The sequence below is a fragment of the Haliotis cracherodii genome, unplaced genomic scaffold, assembly GCF_022045235.1.
Source record: "Haliotis cracherodii isolate W230 unplaced genomic scaffold, xgHalCrac1.p SCAF_2, whole genome shotgun sequence".
Classification (NCBI taxonomy): Eukaryota; Metazoa; Mollusca; class Gastropoda; order Lepetellida; family Haliotidae; genus Haliotis; species Haliotis cracherodii.
In genome coordinates, this window is record NW_027266275.1 from 79,733,896 (window position 1) to 79,756,963 (window position 23,068).

Sequence of the window (23,068 nt, forward strand, 5' to 3'; positions counted from 1 at the left end):
ATAATGGCAGTATAATTAAATATAGAAGTTCCGTATATATTCCAACAAAAAGGATGAGCTCTTTAGTTCCTTGACAAATGTTTGTTTTATCTCAAAAACGCCAACCGGAAGTGGCAAAGACGACCGACGACCGACAAGCATGGCTGCGGAGCGGGAAAGAGAGTTGATGTATCTGGTAAATAAGATTATTATGCGGTAATTTCATTATAGGAAATTTAATATGAAATTTGCAGACGAATAATTTAAGTATACTGCTTCTTCAAAGTGATCAGAAACTAGCTTTCTTTCCTGATTTCTTATGGTGAAGGGAGAAATAATGAGTTGACATTTCAAAACAATATCCAAACTCATAATCACATTAGGTCTCGATCTACAATGAATGATTACGATTTGGTTATTTCTCAAGACCTTGTTGGCAGTTAATAGATAAAACATCAGGTCACACCTGTTTAAATAATGGTAGTACCGTAATTATTTGTCACCAGCTGTTCATATGTGTCAATATTGGATCTGCAGATCTACTCAGCAGAAACTTGAAACGTTTTCTGTCTTATTATTTTCCCCGCACTGCACTCTCTTCTACGTCTTCCTGATTATCTACAAGTCATAAAATATATTTTTCTTTAATCAAGTAATGGCAGCAATGCAGTAAACCAGTTGCAGCATCGCCCTCTACCAACAGCTCAATTACCTCGCTATTGCGCTGTCACTGTCTCGCTATATCGTTACTGTGGCTTATGCTCGATTGCACTCTGCACTCTTCTCAGGGAGCTGACATGCCTTTGCGATCCAACACCGATTTTCAATCCAACACCCTTTATGATCTTCGGGAGCTGTCTCGTCTTTTCCATCCAATGCCCCTTTTTCGATCTTAGGGACCTGTCAGGCCTTTCCGATCCAACACCCCTTTTCAATCTTAGGGAACTGACATGACTTTCCGATCCAACACCCGTGAGTTAGCCTGGTTAGGGCTAGGGCTCCATTTTGATGGACAATGGCAGGCGTGGCTACTTAAAAAATATCAATGGAGACACGTGCACAATCATTGTTTACTTAACTGCGCATACATGAAGATGAGGTGCAACATCTGTTATTATTATATGAGATATCAACATTTTGTACAGTCTCTTTGTCAGTAGCGATTGTCATATCTCTCCCACTTTTGAATGCGATCATTCTGTCATTGCATTCATTGGCTTTGCCCAGCTGCATCATGTACATCTATGAAGAACAACATACAAGACACTTTCCTCTATAAGATAAAGTCCAATTTATGTTATCAAGTTGCGAGCGCATGTTCCAATCTCCAGAAATGTTTTATCGTGAAATAAACCACGCTTCGTTCTTCATTGTTCTTTACGATTTATCATGTAGCTAACTTTTATAACACAATATTGAATATCTGCGTGGACTTCATCTCAATTTGTTTGTTTTATAATTATCCTTTATTTTTAAGGCTATTCCCTGTGGGTCCAGTGAGGCACTGTCAGCTACATGGGGGCTGGGCAACCAGCTGTATGTTTACCCACAGGGGCGACCAGAGACACTCAGCAAAAGTAAGTTGCATGACCTTCCAGTATATTGTTAGAAGACCTCCACATAAGCTCCATATTTGCCCTCAATATGCAAAATAAGTCACCATTACCCAATTAATTATATAGAAACGGGCTCTGTCCGTCACATTTCGTTTCCAGAGCATAACTCAGAAACCGTTCAATATTTTTTCATGAAACTTTGCAGGTTTGTCAGGTACATGGTGAAGTGGTGCCTTTTGCTATTTAGAAATTTTTGAAATTTTTATTTTTTACGCTTCCATGGCAACAAGATGGACTCTTCTCTTTTTTTTTACAATTTCCATGACAAGTTCCACCTCGGTTAAAAAAGGTTAGGGTTTGTATAGACATAATTATGTCATAAATTCTGCAACAGGGGCAGGGGATATAGCCAGGTTACTGGAAAACTCTTGTTTTGAGTTGATTGTTTACAAATACGCAAGAATTTCAAAATCTCTACTGTATCATAGCACTGCAACTATCCAATGTATCTTTCAACTTGAGTACCTGTATTTCATTACACATCTTTATTTATTGATCGAATGCAGACATCACACGTACATGAACTCTAGTCTACTGCTGTGAATAATGCATAAACAAGGCGCTGCTTCTTGCTTATTGTTACTTTGATATATCAGCTGTTGTGAGTTTATGCAACATGTTTCACGCTTGGGGCAGCTCACTGATAAGTTATCTGGAGATGTGTGCTAGTGATAGTTTCTTTGTTGAGAAAGAAGAAAACAACTTCTTGAGTTATAAAGTGATGTTACTTTTCCTTGGTTACAGACCGACAACAGGGAGCGGGGACGTCTGCTGCTGAGGTATCTGACATCCGATGGAACACTGAGATGCACGGACCAGTCACACGCAAACTTGTCAACGAGTCACACAGTAAGGAAATCTAAGAAACTGGGTTAGAATTGGTCAGCAACCTATGTTGTCACAAGAGGTGATTTAATGAATGCGGGTGGTCAAACCCTGTGACTCTGATGTTTGCGGGGGGGACGTGGCTCATGACGTCAGTCACTGGTTCATCTGGTCAAAACTTGGTTATGAGGTGGTAAATAACAAACAGATGTTTCGATCTAAGTAGGGGTGTCAAGAAACAGATACAAGATACAATACGTATCTCGATTTTGAGGTCAAGATACGATACTATCTTTATAGCAATACCTACCTTTTATGAGTAAATTTAGGAGCAAAATTTTTAATTACATATCACGTTTACAATTATGTGTTCTAATCACTTTCAGTAGATTAATTTGTAAAATAATAATACTTAGAAAAGGTTGATTTTGTTTAATCAAACAAGTTTCTGACACTAACAAGATTTCGTATGTGTCAGAAAATATAACATTTCGACTCGAAAAGAAAAATCAATCGATACGCGAACAAATGGATATCAAGTTCAATAAAATTTCATATCGATATAGATTTACATGTATCTCGAATCGTATTGAGAGAATTATCTACTGATTGGTACAATCGGTGAATCGTGACATCCCTAGATCTAAGTAAACCCAAAACAAAACTACACAAATCATTCAATGCTCTACTCATGTATACAGGTAGGTGAAACCGGATAAGGTTATACACATGGACGAAGTATCATTAGTGGTCATGATTACAATGAGTTTACAGAGGACAGCTGAGTAACAACCTCTGAATTGCTGTGCATAGTGGTCTTGGTTCAATCTAATGTAGACACATACCCAGGGAGGGAGTCTTCACCAACAAATCTTTGCACTTCAGATATCTTCGTGATGCTCCAGGGGCAAGTCAACAGCCTGTCTGGGACCGCTCTACACACACAGTGAGTGGTTTATTGTGCCTCCTGATCTGATTGGGGTGGGGTGGGGTGGGGTGGGGTGGGGTGGGGTAGATTTAGGAGTAACACATACACTGGCAATCATAATGTTTTACTCAATGATGTCCTTGTGCCAGGTTCAGTTTGATGTCGCTAATAGTTTTCAGTATAAGCCAAAACAGCATTACCATGGCATGGAGTAAGCGGCATGTTTATGGGAGTTGTGATTGTTTGCTTCAGACTGGTGAAGGCCAGCAAGCAGTATCGCTCCGTCCTGAAAGCCTGCAGCATGGAGCTGTTGCACCTCGCAGGTAACTCTCGGACCGGGATTATTTAATCTTATCCTGACTCATACTTATATATGGAGACCCGTGAAGATTCCGTGTTAAAATAGGTCTTCAGCAACCCATTTTTGCCGTAAAAGGTGACTATGCTTGTCGTAAAAGGCGACTAATGGGATCGGGTCGTCAGGCTGGCTGACTTGGTTGATGCATGTCATCGATCCCAATTGCGTGTATCAATGCTCATGATAGCAATCACTGGATTGTCTGGTCCAGACTTGATTATTTACAGACCGCCGTCATATAGCTGGAATATTGCTGAGTGCGGCGTTAAACAACAAACCAACAACAACCTGTTCGGAAGAGAGAGAGATAAGCATAAGTATGAGTCAGGATATGTATAAATGATATTTTTACACTAAAAAAATAAATTTTTTCAACCTACATACTTGACTGCTCCTAAGTCACTTACCTCCAAACATGTGTACTGGTACCTTGTTTCATTGAAAGTGAACTTTGGGATTCCAAATTGAAAACAAAAACCGGTATTCCATTTATTTTCACCAATATCGTAACCCATTTGCATCGTACACTGCTGAATTTGTGATGCTAAATTTGCAGACTCAACCCAGGATGACCACCAGCGGGCTTACTTCGAGGACCAGCTACAGATGTTTGAGATGATCCAGCTCATCTGGAGTCTCTGTGAGATACTCTTTGTGGACACAAGTTCAGGTAGGTGCTGAGACTATGCAGACAATACAGTAGGATTACTATTACAGAGTTCCTACAGAAAACACCTCTAAATGATAAAATATTTGGAAGTCACCGCAAGCTTGGACTATTAGATTGCATAGATAACCAGTATCACTTGGTCAACTGAAGTAAACATAGTACAGATGAATGGTTGTTGGCATCTTCCCAAAGCAAGGGAGTTAACTGACTATAAAAGTCCAGTTTCAACCCTTGCCGAACTAGGCTGGTATTATGGAGTTGAGTTACATTTTGGCTGGACTAACGAGTCTATGCATAGTCCAATCAAAATCGCACAACGAAGTCAAAATCCGGTTCGAAAAATGTCATGCAGATTTCGGTTGATTGCAGGATTTGCAAAGCATGTGCACCGTCAACTTGTCAACAGATATTTTCCAAATCTTTTCGTGTTTTTAATCAAGGTGCTCTCATGATTTGATGCACTTTGCGATGTAAGACCCATTTTATGACTATATAGATAGTGATTATCGATCAGATCATCTTGACATGGCGCCACCATTTCGTTTGAAGCAAATGCAAGTGATGCGAGAGGTGGAATCTGATTGGTCCATAGGAGAGGCATAGAAGGGACATAATTTGTAATAGCCACTGGTGGCGCTAAGATCGAGCCCAGGAATGCCAGCCCAGTTTGGCAAGGGTGGAAACTAGACTTTTATAGTCAGTTTACTCCCTTTGCCTCGGGAAGATTGGCCTCTCACAGCATCGACTTTCTGTCAAAAAACAGCAGTAAATTGAGTAATGCAGGATAAGTATACAAATGTAAAAAATATTTGGATTTTACTAAATTCATTATCAACCCTCAAAGCAATAGTGAAAATACACCCACTAGTTACCCCTGTGTTTCTGCAGATGATTAGACTAATTATTCTCTGGCGTTGACGCTGGCCAGTGCGTTTACTTACAAGATCTTGATGCATCTAGATTATTGACATTGTTGTGTCTCCTGTTGTAGATGGGCTGGTGTTGCGGCAGCTGCTGGACTGGCTGAGATGGCCCTTGTCTGAGTAGATTATTGACATTGTTGTGTCTCCTGTTGTAGACGGGCTGGTGTTGCGGCAGCTGCTGGACTGGCTGAGATGTCCCTTGTCTGAGTAGATTATTGACATTGTTGTGTCTCCTGTTGTAGACGGGCTGGTGTTGCAGCAGCTGCTGGACTGGCTGAGATGGCCCTTGTCTGAGTGTAGATTATTGACATTGTTGTGTCTCCTGTTGTAGACGGGCTGGTGTTGCGGCAGCTGCTGGACTGGCTGAGATGGCCCTTGTCTGAGTGTAGATTATTGACATTGTTGTGTCTCCTGTTGTAGACGGGCTGGTGTTGCGGCAGCTGCTGGACTGGCTGAGATGGCACTTCTCTGAGGGGAAGAGGATGGCAATGGAAGTACACAGAGACGAGCAGCCAGACTCACACCCCATGTACTGGGACGCTGTGAGTGTCTTTGTGGTTATAGATAGTTGTACGACCCGTGAAGATTAAGGGTAGAATAGGTCACCAGCAACCCATGCTTGCTGTAAAAGGCGTTTATGCTTGTCGTAAGAAGCGACTAACGGGATCGGGTGGTCAGGCTCGCTGACTTGGTTGATGCATGTCACCGTATCCCAATTGCGTGGATCGATGCTCATCATATCAATCACTGGATTCTTGTCCTAACTCAATTCTTTACAAATCGCTGTACATACAGCTAAATGTTGCTGATTGTGGCGTTAAACAACAACAACAACAACAACAACAACAAAAATAGCTCATGTAGTGGGATTCTACAAGACCTAATTCTGTGAATCTATGAAATCCTTGCTGGATTCCTGGCTGATCAGTTGGGGTATATGTGTTGGGCTGCCAGATGCAGACAGTGTGTGTGTACATGGGACTGCTACTGCAGGGGTTTGTCTGGGATGGGGAACTAAGTGCCCCTGGTAGGCAAAGTGGGAAAACATTGTTGCCTTGTTTTTATGTTCTTCTTTTGTTAGATTCAGAGATATGTTAACAGTGTATTTTGGGATTGCAGTCAATGCAATACATTCAAACTCTTCCTCTTTATTGGTGCTGTTATCAGTGAGTTGAAGGTGACCTCTACTTTCCATACAAGCAGCTATTGGTTATTCCAGGAATTGGGATATTTTTATTTATTTGTTTTGACATTGACTTGGTGTGGACTATCTGACAGGTCTTGATAACTCTGTGTACTGTTTCCCCTCAGATCTACCGACTGACTCTCCAGGGGGAGGCTGAGAGTGTGAGGAGGCTCCTGTCCCAGCACTCTTCGGCAAACTCATCCGATGCATTTGCTGTCATGGATGAACTGCTCCGGAAAATGCCACAGGCACATGTAAGTCCCTTCAGATGCACTTTTTCTCCTAAAACGATCAGCATCAGCTGGTTCAAGCTGTGCGGCAAGTGGGCATCACAAACCAGGTGAAGCTCAGAAACACTGGGTACTGAGGTGGTTAGTGACAGCACTGACAAGTTTGACTCCATCGTGTCCATGGAGTTTCCATGGCTTTAGCCCCGTCACAAACTGAAATATGGGTTATGATATGGGTGAAAGTTGATTGTCATCAGGGAATGGGTTCCTTGAAGGAAGTGATGGTAATGTGAAATAGAGCCGTTTTGGGGCAGTCGGGTAGCCAAGTGACCCGGGTTCGATTCCCGACATGGGTACAATGTGTGAAGCCCATTTCTGGTGTCCCCTGCCGTGATATTGCTGGAATGTTGCTAAACGCAGTGTAAAATCATACTCACTCATTCACTCACGAACCGTTTAGCACCTAATAACAGTCATCTCCAGGTGTATACTGCCCATGAAGCTGAAAACGCACTTGAATATTAACGGGGATTCTTAATACATGTATGAGGTCATATTGTTATTCCCATTGTTGGTGTGAAGGAACACATGGAAGTCCTTGTGCCCATCAAGGGTCTCATGCTCCAGTTTGTCTTACCTTAAGTTTCCCGTGCATCAGATCCAAAATGTTTGTAGTTAACTTATCCTGCATTACATATTGTGCATTGCTGTTACTATCGAAGGCCTCACTGAATAAATGACAATCTCAGTTGTTATCAACGCCGTGTTTCTTGTTTAATATGAATTTTGTTCACTTTTGTGGTATTAATCCTTCATATTATCGAGTAATCAAACTTATTTGCTATACAAAATATGTTTTTACACACACTTATAAACCTCTGGTGACGTCATCCTATTGTTCTCCAGTCGTGTTAAATCTCATGAACAGGGACGTTGTAATGTCCCTGGGATTTTATATAATATTCAAGCCATATTTGCTATATAATGTGTTATAATATCCAAGGGATTTTATATTATGTCCTGTGAATTTAATTAATATAACTTCCATTCAGATTGTAACATGTAAAGAAATGTAAAATCAAATGGCAAATGTTTTCTTTATATTCCCGAGGATCGAACTCGCAACCTTCATATCTGTAGCCCAGTGAGTGTACCACAAGGCTACAGAGGTGTTGATAAGCAGCACTGCTTTTTAGAATGTCCTTTTCCATATTCGTACGCCAGCAACAGATATTTTACACCCGTTTCCTAAGGTTCATGGAAAGTATGTTCGAAGCATAAAAATGTTGACAAATGTTGTTTTAAGTCTCTTTTTTTGGTTCATAAGTTAGATAAAACACTTCCCCCTTGGGTTTTTATGATATCTGAAACCGTTGTCCTTGGGATGCGTGTTTTAAATGTGATAAGAACCCTTGGACGTGCTTTATTGTACACTTATAATGGGGTGAAATTTAGTTTGGGGATAATTTTAAGGTTCAAAATCGGTTTATATGTAAGATAAAACACTTCCCCTCGGGTTGTTATGATATTTAAAACCCTTTCCCTCGGAAAATCCCCTGGGATGCGGGTTTAAAATATCATAACAACCCTCGGATGTGTTTTATACTATACATAAAGTACAAATAACTAGACTTGAGCGGGCATTTATGTCGTTTATGGGTGTAACCTTTGAGCACCTTTGTCTGGTTGTTCAGAGATCAACCATCTCAGGCAACCCAACATACAGGACCACTTGACATGATGCCATGACATGTGACAACTAACCACCTACTGCTGGATAAAGTGCAATATGTAATGCAGGATAAGTTAAAAATATTCCATAATCAGAGTATTATGTTTATTGATTATACTTATCCTGCATGACCCAGGGTTGCCCCCGTGACTTATGGCTTCCTCCCCCCTGTACCATCAGCCCTGGGGGACGTCTTGAAGGCAATAACAACCTATAGTGCAATATGTGATACAGGAGAAGTATACAAAATAAACATTGTAGACTTGTTACAGAATCTTTATAGCAATGTGTGCTCTTGGTGTAACCCATGACATGACTGCCAAGTAGCCAAACATGTAATGACAACAACAAAGTAGACACAAGTTATGGATAACAACTTCAATTACTGTAAAGGCGACATGTCAGTATAGATCCTTATACCATAGTCAAGCAAGACTGTCTTCTTTGACAACGGTATAAGGATCTATACTGAAACGTCGCCTTTACCGTAATTAAAGAAGTTGTTATCCATAAATTGTGTCTACTTTGTCATCCGTCGACTTCTAAGTAATGCCTATCAAATATTTCATGTAACAAAGACACTGAGATGTATCTAATTATAAGGAAAAAGATTAACTGTTTGATTGGCATTCTAGAAGTTGGTGGGTACCGTATTTTCTTGAGTATAGTGCGCACTCATGTACAATGCGCACCCCCCTCTAGCGGGTTCAATATTTTGGAAAAAAAGAAATTTGAATATTATGCGCAGAAAAAAATTACACCGTACCCCTTCAACAAAGTCCGTCAAACGAACGGGTGATGAGAAACCTCGTTAGTACAAACTCGAAATTTGAGATAAAAAATCACCAGACATGTTGATTTACCGTTTAAATTGTATTTTTTGTTCAGCATGGCATTGTTTTATATCCAGGGATTAAGATTACCTTGTGTATTTTCTTGTAAACTAAGCCGGACACAGCAATCAGCTGTACACACACGTTTTCTTGGAATCTACCGGTGATTCGGTCAAGACACACCCAATGATATAACTTTACAGTATTTAATGCAAGGATCGGCAAAAGTTGTATCTGAAACTATTTTTTTATCAAGAATAATATATTCCAATATCTTGTTAATTTAGATGCAGCTTTTACTAAACATATTTAAAATAATAATAACCCTAAGCGAAGCAGCTGATCGCTATTGCCGGGTATTATTTTTTACATGGAACCAGTCTGACCAGTCACCGTCAAGGCTCCCGTGCACGTGATCGCGTGATCGCGAGAATTACGTGTTGACATAGAATTGTCCAACAAAAACAAATATGACTTTTAACGAATCAAAGTATGGCATTTATGATATATGTATCCATTCTCTGTCAACAAAAGTTCATTTCAAGGCGTCAATAGCGGTAATCTGACCATGGTTGCTGTTAATAATGGTGAGTTGTGCGATCTTCCGATTGCTTCACACACGATTTCGCTGAAATTAATTAAAACAATATTAAAAGGAATTTTGAATAAACTTAATGAAATAAGTTACAAACATAAGTCCAGATATACAAAGAACACTTTTTATAGCCAGACAGTGTAATTACATGAATAATTTGCGAACTTCAGTATGGATTTGTTGACATGGTATTTCCGGTGTTACGTGCTCACGGTAATGTATTTCCATGGGGGAGAAAACTTCAAAACTCATTAATTCGTGTATAATGCACACCCCCTTCTACACAGCTGTGTTTTTTGGAAAAAAAGTGCGCACTATACTCAAGAAAATATGGTAAAAAAGAAAACATACAACTTTATGCATAACAGCTCCATGGATGTAGCAACATTTTGATGTAGATTTTACACTGTTATAGTGGGTTACTCAAGCAGGGGCAGTAAACCAGGCACTGCTATCCATACAGTTGTATGTTTTCTCATGTAGGAAAGTGTTCGTAAAGGAACACCCTGGGACCTACTATTTACTGCTTGACGTTACCATGGTTACCAATGTCTTACTACTTGTATAACAGCAGTACAATCACATCCCGTCGGCGGCGGAGTACGACATGAAGTGGCGACACTGGAGGGAAGAATGTGGCCGGGTGTTGGAGGAGGGACAGTTTGCTGCCTTCACCAACTTGGAGACGTTAGCTCAGGTAGGTGACCACTGCCTCAGGTCCTGTTTGCTGTGTACACTGTTGTAGAATTCACTCAAGACTTACAAAGAATGATGAATTCATATATCACAATTAAGTTTAAGAAATTGGAAAAGAGACTGACTGTTGTATGTGTCAGATACTTGTTCCCTTTACAATGTACACAAACCATATTGTGAAATAACGCTTGTCAGATATGAGATTGTAACCCTTGAAGACTTGTGCATCAACAAAATCACCAAGTTCAAGTTTTGAGAGCGTTTAGTTTCTTCTCTTGCAAACTTAGATAAGAAATGGAGACTGTTTCCTTCGTATCCCACGTTTCTCCCATTCGTATACCACGTTTCTCCCTACCTGGACCAGTTTTATATGGTTATGGCATACCCATGTTTTTATGTATCTTAAGCATATAACTGTTATGTGCAAACACAGTCAGTCAGAAAGTCCCTTTGTTTGTTTTCAGATTTTGTGCGGTGATGATGCAATATTTACTGAAATGAAGGACTACTGTGAAACTTGGTATCACCTGCTTGTATCGAAGATGTTGTATCAGAACCCGACTGTCAAAGCCCTGGACCTTCACTTCCATGTGCAGGTAAGTGTTGCCATCAAACTCCAGCACCATGCTGCCATTCACTGCAGAGTTGTGTCCCTTAGGTGTGCCAGAACCATGTTGTGGGTTCAAGTCCTAGATTTGCCCTGATTGTTTCTAGGTGTGTAGGCACCGTACCTGTGCTTTTGGGTTTCGGTGGTGAACATCTGCAACCTGCATCGCTTCTTCTTCCCACATCAAGCTGACACGCCATGATATAACTGAAACACTGTTCCCAGCAGCGCTATACCAACTCACTCACTCCTGTACCAACTAATGCAAACAACTTAGGATCTGATACCTTAAAGAACTTCCTTTGATTTTTTAAATAAAAGAGGATGTTCTACGCTGAATTCAGTGGTTGATTGTGTAAATTGTTCCTGTATAGACGTCTTAGTTGATTGTTTACACATATCAAAACCCGCGAAGATCCGGGGTAGAATAGGTCTTCAGCAACCCATGCTTGCGTATAAGGTGACTGCTTGCTGTATGAGGCGAGTAACGTGATCGGTTGGTCATGCTCGTTGACTTGGTTAATGCATGTCATCGTATCCTAATTGCGTGGATCGTCACTTACAGACCGCCGTCATATAACTGAAATATTGCTGAGCGCGCGTTAAACAACAAACAGACAAACACATATGAAACTTGTGTTTTCATGTCAGAGCTGTATGGAGGAGTTCTGTCGTGTGGGAGCTCGTATGGGAGAGCTGGACAACATTCTGCAGGCAGCCATTGAGTTTGACATCCATCAAGTGATCAAGGACAGCAGGTAATGTCACTAAAGGTCTTTGGCTGCCCAATCGACTATGGTGCCACAATTCACTGATTCAGAGTTGTGTCCCTTGGTCATGCCAGAAACCTATTATTGTGGGTTCGAATCCTGGTTGGCCCCGAACGTGTTTCTAGGTGTGTCAGCACTAAATCTGTGCCTGTAGGTTTCACCGAAGTGGTAAAGTCTAAGACCTGCATCACTTTGGGCTTTCCTCCCACATCACTGTGTTTTGTAAGATGAATGTGTGTATGTGCTGTAATTGAAAAAATCGGAAAAACATTGATAAAGTGGATTTGATCCTGGAAATCTCACCCATCATGTATGCTATTTAGCAACTACTTGCCCACTCCCCCCTTGAAGATCTGGGTTAGAGTTGGTCTTCAGCATCCCATGTTTGTCAGAACAGGTAACTAATGGGGTGGGCCAGTCAGACTCGCTGACTTGGTTGATGCATGTCATTGTATCCCAATTGTGTAGATCCATACTCATGATGCCATTTACTGAATTTTCTGGTCCAGACTCGATAATTTACAGACTGCCTTCATATGGCTGGAATATTGCTTAGTATGGCATTAAACAACAAACAATACTTATCCACTCACTCTTAATACTGGGGATATTTACTCTCTTGAAAATAGGATCTCACTTCTGATTATAGGATCTCCCTGCTAAAAATAGGATCTCCCTGATAATTTTAGGATCTCCCTGCTAAAAATAGGACCTCCCTCCTGATTATAGATCTCCCTGCTGATTATAGATCTCCCCACTGATTATAGGATCTCCCTGCTGATTATAGATCTCCCCACTGATTAAAGGATCGACCCTGCTGATTAAAGGATCTCCCTGCTGATTATAGATCTCCCTGCTGATTAAAGGATCTCCCTGCTGATTATAGATCTCCCTGCTGATTAAAGGATCTCCCTGCTGATTATAGATCTCCCTGCTGATTAAAGGATCTCCCTGCCGATTATAGATCTCCCTGCTAAAAATAGGACCTCCCTACTGATTATAGATCTCCCTGCTGATTATAGATCTCCCTGCTGATTAAAGGATCTCCCTGCTGATTATAGATCTCCCTGCTGATTATAGATCTCCCTGCTGATTATAGATCTCCCTGCTGATTAAAGGATCTCCCTGCTGATTATAGATCTCCCTGCTGATTAAAGGATCTCCCTGCTGATTATAGATCTCCCTCCTGATATTAGGATCTCCCTCCTGATTAAAGGATCTCCATGCTGATTTTAGGATCTCCCTGCTGATTATGGAATATATGAATGCCTATTCTGATGCAGTGACATTATCTGTGTTCCAGTGCGTTCCTGAGTACTGGCAACTGGTGGTTTGTGTCTCACCTGACTGACATCCTCCACCACTGCGGCCAGCTCGACACACACAACCTCGCGTATGTCATGCACCTGCCACTTGTCAACACTAGAACCTGCTAACACTCCCAGTTTTAAAGATCGAATCATGTTGCTTAATGGATGTAGCTTCAGTAAATATGAGATGACAACTAGTTTGTAGGGACAAGCCAATTATTCCACGATACATCAAACTGATATTAAACTTATTATCATGATTATGAGTATATGAAAATAGTGCAAACTCTGTCAAGAGTTTGAGTATCACAAATGTCTAGGTTATATAGCTTTTCACGTTTCATGCAATATTGGACCCTTGAAGATCCGGGGTAGAACAGGTCTTCAGCAACCCATGCTTGCCGTAAAAAGAGACTATGCTTGGATCGGGATCGGGTGGTCAGACACGGTGTCTTGGTTAATGCCTGTCATCGTATGATGCATGTCATCGATCAATTCTAATGATTCTGGATTGTCTGGTCCAGACTAGATTATTTACAGACCGCCGTCATATAGCTGGAATATCGCTGAGTGGGCGTTAAACAACAATCAAAACAAAAAATCATGCAATATTGTCTTAGTGGCATTTGGAAGAAGATAATGACAATAGTGACTTATGGATTTCAACTTTTTAATTGAGAATGGAAAACTGTTTTTGATATTAACAGACATCAAAAGTTCTTATGCTTTTTAAACGTTCTTGTCAAATGTCATTATGTTTGGTTTGTGTTGTATTTTCAGGTTTGGGTCAAATTTGCGAGAGTTTCTGTTGCTGGAGTATGCTTCAACTTTAATGTCACACAAAAGGTCAGTGCACGTAACAAAACACCATCATCTGAAGAATGTATGTCTGACTGTAATTGAGGTCAATTTCAATGTTATAAATTTTCACCTATTACATGTTTTGTAATAAAGTGTTCCTTTCGGGAGCAGATCTTGAAAACCATACAATATTTGTTCACCAAACTTGGCACATAGATAGGTCTAGTAGTAAACTGGTGCCTTTTGAAAGTTTGGGATTTTTCAAGTTTTGGTAGCAACGACTTTGATTTGACTGAAAATGGCGGGAGTGCTCGATTCCGGAAGGCTAATGCCTTGCACACAACCGGACATGTCGTGTTGGCGGGGGATATGAGTACCGGGGATATTTTATGCTTGTTTGATACAGTGTCAAGAATATTTCTGTTTCAGCTTGTGGCAGGTTGGGGTGGACTATTTCGACTGCTGTCCGGTGTTTGGAAGGTAAGCAGTTGGGTAATTAAATACTGGAGGAATCGTGTCATAAGTAAACCCTTAAAAACAATTCCTGTTCAGGATTATATTTGGATATGTTTTACCTTTAACAGAGGAGAACTTGAGTCAAGAAGCTCAGCTGGGATTCAGAAACAAACCATGCCCCAGACACCATGTTTGTCAAGGACGACCGATATTACATGGGATTGTCACAGTGGCTGATGCCATGATGGCCTCCATGCCCTGTGCAAATTGGCTGTTTTCATGGGATATTATACCATGACAACTTATAAGCCAGGCGTAATTACTCACTGCTGGTCCCTGTGAAGGCTGACTGTTTTATACCATCTCATAGTCGTTCATGTCATGTGAGAACTGATGGTGCTTGTACTAACCCATTGTCTTTTACACTGCAGCAAGTACCTGGAGCTGTATATCGAGCGTATTCCCCTGGAGACGGAGAAGAAGGCCCAGAAAGTGCTGCATATCTGTGAGGAGAGGAACATGATGGACCAAGGTGAGCACCTGCAGGACGGCTTGGGAGCTGATCCGTGTAGTGTCGTAGTGTGACTATCAAGATACATGTAGTGTCGTAGTGTGACTATCAAGATACATGTGTCGTAGTGTGACTATCAAGATACATGTAGTGTCGTAGTGTGACTATCAAGATACATGTAGTGTCGTAGTGTGACTATCAAGATACATGTAGTGTGACTATCAAGATACATGTAGTGTGACTATCAAGATACATGTAGTGTCATAGTGTGACTATCAAGATACATGTGTCGTAGTGTGACTATCAAGATACATGTGGTGTGACTATCAAGATACATGTAGTGTGACTATCAAGATACATGTAGTGTGACTATCAAGATACATGTAGTGTGAATATCAAGATACATGTAGTGTGACTATCAAGAAACATGTAGTGTGACTATCAAGATACATGTAGTGTGACTATCAAGATACGTGTGTCGTAGTGTGACTATCAAGATACATGTGTCGTGGTGTGACTATCAAGATACATGTAGTGTCGTAGTGTGACTATCAAGATACATGTAGTGTGACTATCAAGATACATGTAGTGTGACTATCAAGATACATGTAGTGTCATAGTGTGACTATCAAGATACATGTAGTGTCGTAGTGTGACTATCAAGATACATGTAGTGTGACTATCAAGATACATGTAGTGTCATAGTGTGACTATCAAGATACATGTAGTGTTGTAGTGTGACTATCAAGATACATGTAGTGTCGTAGTGTGACTATCAAGATACATGTAGTGTCGTAGTGTGACTATCAAGATACATGTAGTGTCGTAGTGTGACTAGATACATGTAGTGTTGTAGTGTGACTATCTAGATACATGACATGGTGCAATGTTGCTATCAAGATACATGTAGTGTTGCAATCAAGATACATGACGTGTTGCAATGTTGCTATCAAGATACATGGCAAATGTTGCTACGTTGCTATCAAGATACATGGCAAATGTTGCTATGTTGCTATCAAGATACATGAGAGGTTGCAATGTGGCTATCAAGATACATGACGTGTTGCAATGTTGCTATCAAGATACATGGCAAATGTTGCTACGTTGCTATCAAGATACATGGCAAATGTTGCTATGTTGCTTTCAAGATACATGAGATGTTGCAATGTTGCTATCAAGATACATGACGTGTTGCAATGTTGCTATCAAGATACATGGCAAATGTTGCTACGTTGCTATCAAGATACATGGCAAATGTTGCTATGTTGCGATCAAGAAACATGACGTGTTGCATTGTTGCTATCAAGATACATGACGTGTTGCAATGTTGCTATGAACATACATGACGTGTTGCAATGTGGCTATCAAGATACATGTAGTGTTGCAATGTTGCTATCAAGAAACATGTAGTGCTGCAAAGTTGCTATCAAGATACATGACATGTTGCAATGTTGCTATCAAGATACTTGTAGTATCGCAACAGTGCTATCAAGATACATCTAGTGTCACAATACTGCTATCAAGGTACGTGAAGTATCGCAAATTTGCTATCAAGGACATGGAATATCGCAAACTGCTATCATGAATTACTAACATAGTATCATAACATAGATCGATAGACATACAGACAGACAGATAGTTGATATTTCAGCCTTATTATAAGTTACAACTAGTATTACAGCCAAGTATATCTCCATCCTTCAGCACAGAGTATCTGCAAGTTGATGGGCATGAAGAGCTACAGGAATGGCCGCCTGGGTTCAGCTCTCTCCTGGTTTCTGCAGTCGAAGGTAAGCCAGTTGTGTGTTTTTGAGAGCAGTTGAAAAGTTTGAGCTATTGAGTTTTATTGGTTGTACATTGGACTTAGAAACTGCCCTTTCCTATTTCATGAGGCCTAATAGACTTTGTTACTTTTTTAGCTTTGCTTTGTTTAGTCTGACCATGTTCACTGTTGGAGCAAGGCAGTTCTATTGCAGCAGTCTCTTGATCTTATGTTGCGAGCCTAGTCGGTGGTTCGAATCCCGACTTGCTCTGATTATCATCAGTGTTTACCTGAAGTGGTAAACGTTGAAGACCCTCATCACTTCAGGCTCTCCTCCCACATCAAGCTGACACGCTGTGATATAACTGGAATACTGTTAAAAGCGGCGTTAAAACCCAACTGACTCACTCGTTATGTTGGGTAATGAGTGTTGGTGATCAGTGAGGCTATAACAGATGTGTTTTTCTTATCCTGCAACACTCGTTCATGCATGTACTGCTTACCTTTGACAAAGAGACAGTGCCTAGAGGTGGTCCTAGATGAAGGAAAAAGAGTGTTTCCACTTTGAGTCTACTTTTCTAAGGACCCATCACAGCTGTCATGTGACTGACTGTACTAAACGTTTGCTGATGATAAAAGATAAAGGTTTGCATCATCATTTTGACTAATGCTGGTTATGTTCCTAGCTTTGGGATATGTTCATGCCTGCCCTATTATGTCTGACATTGTCGAACTGATTGCAGGATGTCGCTGCAGCCACAAGGTTAACAGAGAAGTAAGTATTGATCTCCTGGTAGTTATGTCAGCCTCAGCTCATCCTCACCAGCCGGCCCGTGAAGATCCAGGGTAGAAAAGGTCTTCAGCAACCCATGCTTGCCGTAAAAGGCGACTATGCTTGTCGCAAGAGGCGACTAACGGGATCGGGTGGTCAGGCTCGCTGACTTGGTTCATGCATGTCATTGATCCCAATTGCGTGGATCGATACTCATGATATTAATCAATGGATTGTGAGGTCAAGACTCGATTATTTACAGACCGCAGTCATATAGCTGGAATATTGCTGAGTACGGCGTTAAACAACAAAACAACCAACCAACCAACCTCACCAGCCCACATTTGGCGGTGAGACTTATTTTCTTTTTTCTTTCTTTTTTAAATTCCCCCCCCAAAATATGTATACAGTCAACAGATACTCTTTTACATTCACATGTGTCTCAGATTGTCACATGCAATTGTCAGTACATTATGAACATCATCATTATGTCACCTTATGTTATGTATGGATATGCATACGTTTCACCACACCAACAGAACCGTAGAGTTATATTTATTGATTGCGGTTGTACAGACATTATGTTTTCTTCATCGTGTTGTGCACTGTACATGTGTTTGCTGGAAACAGGTATTTGTTCAAGTAGATGTAATAACATCTTTGACCTTGAAACCCTGTTCCAGATTTCTCCTGGAGTATGGCGAGAGGGGGCAGTTCTCTCACCTTGATCTCCTTGACAACCTTGGATCATCTATGTTACTAAGCAACAGGCTGACATTTCTTGGTAAGGATCACATCTTTTCGTGAACTTTTTATGGAATAAATGTTCTGAAAAGTACGAATTCTAAGTGTCAATATTCAAATAGTGAGAATAGCCCAAGTTAATAGGAACATTGTGTTTGCCTAGGTCATGTCACATAGAGCATGAAGCACATGGATGGACACTGAAGGGACGTGTGTCCTGTCCTGTAGTGAGTCCCTTAGGCATGCTAGAAATCTACGATCATGGGTTTGAATCTCAGCTTGGCCTTGATTATGTTTCTAGTTTTGTAAGCACCATACCCACAGAACTCGAGATCAGCTGCGTATTTGTGTAAAATACCCATTAAATAAACTGAAATACGCAGACACATCTATGTTCGTTAGTGAGGTGACCCTGACCGTAGTCTGTGAACATACCTTTTGACACTCTATGTTCGTTAGTGAGGTGACCCTGACCGTAGTCTGTGAACATACCTTTTGACACTCTATGTTTGTTAGTGAGGTGACCCTGCCGTAGTCTGTGAACATACCTTTTGACACTCTATGTTCGTTAGTGGGGTGTCCCTGACCGTAGTCTGTGAACATACCTTTTGACACTCTATGTTCGTTAGTGAGGTGACCCTGACCGTAGTCTGTGAACATACCTTTTGACACTCTATGTTTGTTAGTGAGGTGACCCTGACCGTAGTCTGTGAACATACCTTTTGACACTCTATGTTTGTTGGTGAGGTGACCCTGACCGTAGTCTGTGAACATACCTTTTGACACTCTATGTTCGTTAGTGGGGTGACCCTGACCGTAGTCTGTGAACATACATACCTTTTGACACTCTATGTTCGTTAGTGAGGTGACCCTGACAGTAGTCTGTGAACATACCTTTTGACACTCTATGTTCGTTAGTGAGGTGACCCTGACCGTAGTCTGTGAACATACCTTTTGACACTCTATGTTCGTTACTGGGGTGACCCTGACCGTAGTCTGTGAACATACCTTGAGAAATCAGGCCAGAAAGTGGATATTTTGATGAAACTCTGTTGTTGTTATTCAGGAAAATACCGAGAGTTCCAGAAACTGTATGAAGACCATGACTTTGATGGTGCTGGCTCCTTGCTACTGTCCCTTCTCTCTGCAAGACTTGCTCCCAAGAAGTAAGTTAAAAATGCCAAAGAATCCGTTGCATGGATGTGCTGCTTTTAGAAAATGAAATGGTGAAATAAATTTATACATGTGTCTGCATTGTGGGCAGATTCACATTTTCTAACTTATTTACGATGTTTTGGCTGGTGGACCATGATTGGGAATACTTGTACCCCCTTGTACACCTTCAAAATCCTATACCCTGTCTCTATAGCGACCTGGAATGAAGCACATCACCAGTGCACACACCTTATGTTTGCGTTATAACGTGTTTGTCCTGCCTTTTTTCTGTGATGCTTTGTTGAGTGTGTAACTCAAGCACATATCACAAAATTTGTGTTCACACGGTGCAGCACCAAATTGGTGCCCAAAAAATAAAGTTCAAGTAATAAAGACATTTCTGTTGTTGAACATTTCAGTTTCTGGATCACGCTGCTGATGGATGCCATGCCGCTGCTGGAAGCACCAAAGGTGAGACACGAGGGGGAAAGTGATGTCAGGAATGCTAGAAAAATGCTTGTCCTGCTTCATTTAATAAATATGAATCATAGCATAATAATGCAAATCTGCCTAATCTAGCCTATCCTAACTGACACTGTGATTAGCCTAAAAATGTACTTTTACAGGTAAAATGGTGATAAACTTGGAAAATATTCATATTTTGTCATGCATGTATGAAACAGCCTGTCGCCTGGGGTAATTCCCAATACCTGTCCCGAGGAGATGACCTCTCACCGTCCCGAGGTGATGACCTCACACCGTCCTGTGCATTGTCACAGGTGCAGATGTCACCTGAGTTGGGGGTGGTCTCAGATATTGCTGTTATTGTACTTTATTGGGATATGCGTTGACAGGGGCAGCAATTAAGATTGTGGAAGTTGTGTTATATCTTGCCACGAACCCTTCACATTTAGCCCAGATAACCTCAGAAGGGTTGAGCTCAAAATGTCTGACTAACATACTGTTTCAGATGATCTGAAGTTAACATTGCGATATTTCTTCATGGCCGTCTTCAGACTACTCATGGTTGGCGCGACAGAATCGGGGTCCTGGGCGATAGGATAACTGAGTTATCCATGACAATGACACTGGGGTTGTTTAGACTGGGCAGTAGCTGATGTTCCACCCAGTCCATGAACAAAGTAAACTAAGCCTCTATGTTTGATTCTGTGTTCAGGTGATCTTCAGCAGCAGCAAGACATACGAGATGATGCATTGTCTGGAGGAACTCACACAAGAGCTCATCAGGGGAGATAACTCTCAATACAGTACTTCAAAGGTAGGTTTCATGTTGTCAGACAAAGCACATTTGTTGTCTTTGGACAGTTTTTGATGGAGTTTGGATTTCGGTTGAGTTGGGTTGATTTGGAAGATGTTGCTACTTCTTGCTATGTTTATGTTTGTTGTTTAACGCTGCACTAACAATATTCCAGCTATATGACATTGGTCTGTATGTAAATAATCTGAGTCTGGACCAGACAATCCAGTGATTGAAATCATGAGAATCGATCCATGCAATTGGGATACAATAACATGCGGTGGTTGGTTGTTTAACGCCACACTCAGCAATATGCCAGCTATATGATGGCAGTCTGTAAATGATCGAGTCTGGGCCAGACAATCCAGTGATTAATATCATGAGCATCGATCCACGTAATTGGGATCAATGACATGCATGAACCAAGTCAGCGAGTCTGACCACACGATCCCGTTTTTCGCCTCTTTTGAAAAGCATAGTCGCCTTTTACGGCAAGCATGGGTTGCTGAAGACCTATTCTAACCCTGAACCTTCTTCTTGCCCCATCCAACAGGGCGTGACATTTCAGGACTACTTCCTGCCCCTCCATCAGGGGCAAGACGTAGCCATGAAACGTTGTTACACGAATAAAGAAGTTTGTTATCCATGTGTGTTTCATGTCTTCATTTATTGAAACAAAACTGGGAAAAAAACAGTTAATTAGGTAACAGTTCCTGGCTTTGACACCTCATCTCTGTTGTAGGGCCTGACGGATGTGGAGAATGAGCGCCTGGAACTGCTCCGCCTCGCGCTTACACGGAACCTGTCCCGAGCTATCATACACGAAGGCACCATCACTCCCTCCTGATAGCCACACCGGACATGTTGGATTGACCGGTGTAATGTCCTTATTCCAGCTACACTCCCTGCATATCGCCGGGGCAGTGGGAACTGAGTGGCAACATGACAACAATGATGGCTGTGTGTGAACTGTTTCTTCATCTGATCACGAAATGTGTCTGACAGTTGTGAGCCATCTAAGCATGGTGATTGACCAGCGTGGGGGTCCAAGATGGCACAGTGAACTAAGTGGAAGTATGTTATGCTGGAGCTGTGTAAGACAGCCCACACTGATACAAGACTCGGTGAGGTTGTGTGGAAGTCACCGGGAGTGGACACTGACCAGAGGATAACCGTGATGACCCATACTGAACTGAAAGGGCGGATGTCGGCATGTCAAGTGTTTCCGCTACATACATGTCCTGCATCTGTGTTCATAAACAATCCTAATGATAGCTTAAAAATGTAATGAAATAAAAAATACTTTTGATGATTCTGTTGAGCTTTTGATAGTAAGGTCACATTTTGAAATGGTTACTCGTCTTCCTGAAACTGTTTTTGTATCTGATTACCCTTTTTTATGGCGTCTAAAGATTCTCAACATATACAGTGCCAGGTACATATGTCCAAACAGAATAATTCTCTCCACAATGATTTAAGGATTGACTGTTCTGCGAAAGTTTGCACATCAGTTTTTCAATTCATACCTCAATGAACCGAAAAAAATACACAGTCAATGCTTATAATTAAATTCGACAACGTGAAACATGTTTTATCTACAATAGTTTAACCCAAAACTGTTGTATATATATCGAAACAGACAAAAATGACGAGATTGAAAAACATTCCAGGTGTATGAATACATACTGTGGTGTGACATGAATCAGGCGATCGTTTAATTTATGCACATAACTTGACACGCCTACACAGTCAGTAGGCAATCAACGGAGAGTAGGATCAAAACAATGTTCATTGGACCTGTTAATTTAGGCAAGAGGCGAGAAGAACTGCAAAGGTCAGACTGTAATGAACCGGGAGAAGGCAGCTGTTTAAAATGACATGGTCAGTTACGGCCAGATTCAAACATAAGTTCCCTGAAAACAGGAAAACACAGTTGGAAAAATGCTAGTTAGAAATCAAACTTGAAGACATGAAAGTTGTGGAACCGAGGCTGGCGGGGGTAAAAAAAACAGGCTAGTGAGCCTGGACGTTTGCTGTTTCATTCCTCCCCGGCCCTTATTTTCAAAGGGTAGTTTGGACAATGAATATTTGTGAATGTCGCTAAATGTCCTGTGCATGACGATACTCGTGAGCAGAAAGGGAATTCCCCGACATTCCACAGTAATAAAAGTTGTGCGCCTCGGTGGGCATTGCTTAATTTTTTACATTCATTGGGAAATGAATGCTATAACACTGACCAATTCGGCTAATCAGAATGCAGGAATTTCAATGAACACAACAAATATGTAATTATTCCTGAATGACATTTGATGCTTTGTTGCATTTCGCAGGTACATGTACTTATATTTAAT

The 23,068-nt window shown here is 41.1% G+C and overlaps 1 protein-coding gene across 1 annotated transcript; it reads left to right on the forward strand.

Annotated features, from left to right (window-relative positions):
- Nucleotides 1-128: 128 nt before the first annotated feature.
- LOC139469703 (nuclear pore complex protein Nup85-like) lies at nt 129-22,158 on the forward strand. Its single transcript, XM_071251946.1, has 22 exons — nt 129-175; nt 1,457-1,556; nt 2,340-2,444; nt 3,306-3,366; nt 3,601-3,671; nt 4,263-4,376; nt 5,720-5,841; nt 6,611-6,739; nt 10,447-10,572; nt 11,036-11,167; nt 11,830-11,936; nt 13,252-13,341; nt 14,039-14,104; nt 14,489-14,539; nt 14,947-15,047; nt 16,731-16,816; nt 17,532-17,563; nt 18,244-18,344; nt 19,371-19,470; nt 19,879-19,930; nt 20,637-20,738; nt 21,460-22,158. Exons 1-22 carry the CDS (start codon nt 140-142, stop codon nt 21,562-21,564), a joined length of 1,989 nt encoding a protein of 662 aa, XP_071108047.1. The 5' UTR covers nt 129-139; the 3' UTR covers nt 21,565-22,158.
- The last annotated feature ends 910 nt before the right edge of the window (nt 22,159-23,068 follow it).